The sequence below is a fragment of the Polyodon spathula genome, chromosome 19, assembly GCF_017654505.1.
Source record: "Polyodon spathula isolate WHYD16114869_AA chromosome 19, ASM1765450v1, whole genome shotgun sequence".
Classification (NCBI taxonomy): Eukaryota; Metazoa; Chordata; class Actinopteri; order Acipenseriformes; family Polyodontidae; genus Polyodon; species Polyodon spathula.
This window is the reverse complement of record NC_054552.1, coordinates 30,357,202-30,362,466: the sequence shown is the minus strand read 5'-3', so window position 1 is coordinate 30,362,466 and position 5,265 is coordinate 30,357,202. Positions and strand designations below refer to the sequence as shown.

Genomic DNA, 5,265 nt, shown 5'->3' with positions numbered 1-5,265 from the left:
GTTTTTATGGTCATCCAGTCCTATAAAACCCAATTCAACCATCCAGGATCCTGCATGAAAAGGTTCAATAAACAACTTGCTTTCATTCTTGTGTTTTTTTTGTTTTTTTGTTTTTTTTTTAAGTAAATATCAAGGATGTTGCAATACACCTAAAATATCTGTCTTGCGCCTGGGACCACAATGTCTATCTTGGTTGTCTGTCTGTCAAATAATATACAACCAACAAAAAAAAAAAAAAAAAGATAAATATATTGTAATAAATTGTTCAACAGAATTTCCCTTGTAACTGAAATAACATGTGATTTTGTCCCGCTAGTATTTCAGACAGTACTGAAATTGTTTCTCAAAGGTCTCCCTTGATTATTACAGACTTGAATGACACTGCGTACATCCTGCAGGAGTCTTCAGTGTTGGCTAGTCTCTGTGCAGTACTGTAATTAAACTAAAGAAGCCTTGTTCATCACACTAAGAGCCTGCTGCAAGAACTCATATTCCCATAGAATCCATTTGACAGCAGGGCTATACAGTCATCTGTGAACTAAATTAGCACAAGGGTATGGGTTATGTATCTTTAAATTATGGATGAACATAAAAGTAGTTTAAATAGCTGAGTAGTGCTTAAGTTAACCCTGCAATTAATTTGTGTGTGGTGCAGACAAGCCAATTCACGCCCCTTAAATTGTATTATTAGGCTTTATAAGTTCAAGAACTGAAATGGTAAACGTGGTGCAGCAATTCATCAATGATTTATCATACTTGCCTACACAATTACCATGATTGTCTATACTCTGCCTTGTTTTCACTGTGCTTTACTGCATGGTATTAGATAAAAACATTGCATCTTTCATTTGCAGATCCAATCAAGTTATCTTGTCTCCCTCTGCTGGTGGAAATTAAAGATTACATTTACTGATCTGAGGAAACATTTATTGTGGAATTATTACAGACAGAATAACTACTGTAATTCAATTCACAAATATGATGACTTACAGCAAGATTTATTTATAGCCTGTTTTTGTCAGAAGTCTTGAATATTTGTACTGAAGTGCCTATTAGATGTTTAAAGCCATTAAGAAAACACTTTTGCAGTTATGTTTTTCAATTCCATATTTCATGTTTGCTATTATTTTTCTACAAACCACCATTCCCCTCCACAGTTTGTGGGTTCTCCTCCACAGTTTGTGGCACAGTCCCTTCAGCTGGTGTCCTTGTTGTTTCGACTGGTGGCTCAGGTCTGTCGATTATTGTTGGTGCGTCTTTGCCCGGGTTCCTGGTTACCAGAAGCCAGTGATTAAGATCACGCTCAGCCTTATGGGAGTCCAGATAGGTGTGTGCTGTGACTTCATATTCTTTTCCATACAGTGTCCTGCAAAGGAAGGATTGCTTACTATTTATTTTAATTCCTAATTATTTTAAACTCATCAGTTTGCAAGAGGGTGTTTTTTTTTTTTTTTTTTTTTTTTTTTTCTTAATGTCTGCTTTAACGGTCTAGAAATGTTTGAACTTTATTCAATTAATTAAAATAGACTCAACATGCTTAAAGCTTTGTTAATAAGGTCATATATATCATAACTGTCTGCAACTGCAAATGGAGCCTAATGCATGCCATAAAATCAAACAATAATAGAGTGATCACATTGTATTATTTTCTATGATAAGCTTTAAAACACACACAGTATTCTTCAGAGAAGTAAAGTTATATATTTTTCAAATGACAACACTTACAATAAAGTGTAGTTTTCAAGAGCGGCCAAGCATTGGTTTGTCTTGCAATGACTGATAAGCACTTTTGAGTTTGCCTTTGAAAACAAAAACAAATAGGAAAATCTTTTTTACATAGCCAGGTCTGTCAACTTCCAATAAAGTCTGAACATCAAGTGCTATTTTACATAAGAGCATTCATTTAGAAGATTGTTTTTTTTGTTTTTTTTTTAAGATTTGGTATTACCAAAGTGGACTTTGGAGTCTTGCAGATAAAAGTACTCTATCACTGTCCAAACTCTAGATGTATGTTTAATAGAAGTATCCAAACCTCTGTATGATGTAAGTGTAATCTATACTATGCAATAAAAATGAGACTCACTGGCAAATCACTTGTCTCAGAAATGATCAGAGCAATAATTGTGCATATACTGCACGCTCCTACTAGATGTTTAACTACACATGCACCTTTAATGAATTGCTTTAAACAAGCACAAATGTTTAGTCCCTTTGGTTGCTTCTTAACACAGGGTTCAATGTAAACAGATCCATTCCTAATTCTGCATTATAGGTTGTTTTCTTTTTTTTTTCAATGAAACAGGTGGAGCAAAATGCTTTGAATATATAATACTCTTATTGCCTCTTCAAGCCACTGTGCCTGAGAACAGCTACAGGAAATAAATGAATGCAAGCTGTGATTTGCATATTACTTACAGGAACAGGGCATCCTTCATATTCAAGACGTAATTGAGGGTCATGGTAAACAGCCTGCCAGCATGACAGGAATGAAGGCTGCTCAGTCAAACTCACTTCCTGTAGGCGGGATTTCAAGGCACACTTCTCGAATGTTTTATGGTCGCTTATCAAATATAACTAGGGGGCAGAAAAAAAAAAAGATTCATGAATGCATAGAGAGAATGCATAGAGGGGGGGAATAATTGTTGTAATTGAACCATTCTTTGGTTCTGCGTAAAGAAGCATTTAAGAACACCTTTGATGACCCTACCGATCCGTATTAGATTTTAAAACTCTGGTATTATATGTGGCTCACCTCGCCTGCAAAGCCGTGTGTGGTCCTTAGAGCAAAGCTCTGGCCATATGTCAGAGGCTCACCCGCAGGAGTTCCATCAACACTGTTCAGTGAAGGGAGGGGAAAAATGTTACTGCGCAAACCTTTCTGCATTTGAGTTTAAGGTACATAAATAAAATGAAATACTGAAATTATAAAAGTATCCTAGAATAAACTGTGAAACACAGGCAAGCTATGGCTAATACGATACCTTCATCGGTGTCGGTGGAGCTTTTGTCTTTGTGTAATTTTACTTTGCTATGGATCTGGTGCATTGGGATTTCTATGATCATTATTTTTACCTACTATAAAGTTTGGTTTAAAAAAAGGCATGTGGGTGGTCTATTCAATTGATCTAATAATTGATCTAAATAACACTGCCATTTAAATCATTCAAATAGGATCCTTGCTGACAGAAAGCATAACTTTGGTCCCCAAGAACACCAGCTGAATTAACTCAACAGTGTTGGCCACTGATTAGATCAACCGAAGAGACCCCTCTATGGTGAAGCTGGTATTATTTTGTTGTATTTGTTAATGACTGTACAGCCTATGAATGTGTAGTAGGATTCCTACCTTTCAATTCTGAAAGAGTTTCTAACACAGGGGGTCAGGTTCGTGCTCGCACTCATTCCACAAGGGGCCACAAGCGAGGAATTGATCCCGACGTTCGTCGTGTCCGCATTAATACTCAGGGATGAAGGGTGACGGAATGGATCGATGCCAGTAAGGCTTTCCTTCTCGGTACCAGGGTTTACCAGCATTACCGTGTCTCCAAAGTGGACCAATTCATCTGTGGTCACTGACAGATTAGTCTGTGAGGATGCAGAAGATTAATGACACACTTTGTCTTACAAAGTGCAACAAGAACACTATGCAGGGTAATTGATTAATGTCTGAAGAAAAAGCAGTGTTTGCATAGCAGACAATCGGCAGGTGCATGTTTTACTGTATAGGAGTTTTGGAGTCCCTGATAAGGCTGGGATGCTTGTACAGACAGTAAACGTATTCTACAGCTATGTGTGTTTGAAATTAAAACATTTACATTACGTGTATTACATTATATGTATGCACTACTGTTGAATGTAAGACAAGGCTCTCAGTCGCTCACGCTTTTTCGTTTTTGTTGCAAAACAGGTTAAAAGTACCAATGTTACCTCTTTCAAAATACTGCGTTTAAGGAAGCTTGTTTTCTGTACAATCAATTCCCCTTTTTCTTTCCTGGCTAAGAAGTCTTTCAGTACGTCCTGTGAGGAAATACACACAATACCGTAAATAAATCATTCAAGTCAGGATAGCTTAACTAATCTAACAACACTTACTGCGCTATCTCGCGTAAGAATGCATAGCTACAGTACCAAATCATAGAAAGCATAGTGAAAAACGTGTTCGACATTTTAAATAAAAAGCCTACTCCACGTACTCTTACTGTTATTTTAACGAAATGCACCCGGGTCCTTACCTCATCAAGACTAATATCTTCGCTCCAGTTTCCAACCCGAACATTAGCGCTGAAGGTTCTTACGCTGCTCATAATGAAAAACTTTAATTACAAATGAAAAATGTCTAATTTATTAATATCTTACTGCACCACAGGAAAAGCAAATGAAGTTGAGGGTTAAGTGGTATGTTTACAGGTTTCCACGGTTACCACTGAGTATGTGACGTTTGGCAGTCACGTGACCCCAGCAGGCTTCGTGCTACTGGCGGTCAAAACAAACCAAGGCCACTAAACCAAAAAATGATATCTCCCGCACCAAAATAATGTATTTGCAACCACAGAGCACACGCTTCACCCCTTGTCAGATAAATTAAAAAGATATAACGATGTGCCAGATACTTGGAATTTGTGACCCCTACTGTCCCTTCTCGGTGCTTTATACTACCCCGAAAGACAGCGATAAACTAGTTTATTTTTTTTTCCTTTTAAGAAAATATTACTTGCATGTTACCAATTAAGAAAATATGCATTTTCAATAGTTTGCTGAAAAATACTGTACTCATTCATTATATACAGTATGTCTATGTATGTAAACGTTTAGACACAATTAAAACAATGTATAGACAATTTTGGTATAGATTAGAGTATCATAACTCTGTATGGGGATTTAAAAAACTAAAAACCTTTGTTCTACGAAGCGTCAGTAACTGGAATCTTGACTTGTTCCTGTAAAATCAACTTTATCGAGTGACAGCTAAACTGGACTGTACTTTATCCTGTGCAAAAATGTGCACAGCATTAACAATATGTTAAGGTACGTGCATAACGATTTCTGTTCATGTAGATCAATATAGTTTCCATTATTTTGCATTTGGTTTTCAATTACTGATACATGTAATTTGCAGTATTGCATTTTCTTTTCAGAGAAAAGAGGAAGCATGCAGTTCGAGCTTTATCCACTAGAGGGTAATCACGTGTATTGTTTGCCTGGGACCAGGCCTTTATTTATGGTCACTGAACTGATTTCTGAGAATTCTGTCTGTGAACTTCAAGT

The 5,265-nt window shown here is 36.8% G+C and overlaps 1 protein-coding gene across 2 annotated transcripts; it reads right to left on the bottom strand.

The window, feature by feature from the left end:
• Nucleotides 1-910: 910 nt before the first annotated feature.
• Nucleotides 911-4,428, bottom strand: LOC121294461 (cilia- and flagella-associated protein 161-like). 2 transcript variants are annotated; one of them, XM_041218166.1, is made up of 7 exons: nt 4,233-4,427; nt 3,928-4,017; nt 3,347-3,585; nt 2,753-2,834; nt 2,416-2,574; nt 1,726-1,799; nt 911-1,366 (listed from the first exon to the last, which is right to left on the bottom strand). In XM_041218166.1, the coding sequence occupies exons 1-7, from the start codon at nt 4,302-4,304 to the stop codon at nt 1,132-1,134; spliced, it is 951 nt and encodes a 316-aa protein (XP_041074100.1). In that variant the 5' UTR covers nt 4,305-4,427; the 3' UTR covers nt 911-1,131. The 2 variants fall into 2 exon arrangements, with proteins under 2 accessions (XP_041074100.1, XP_041074099.1); XM_041218165.1 differs by lacking the exon at nt 3,928-4,017 and having other exon boundaries at nt 4,233-4,428.
• Between the last annotated feature and the right edge of the window lie 837 nt (nt 4,429-5,265).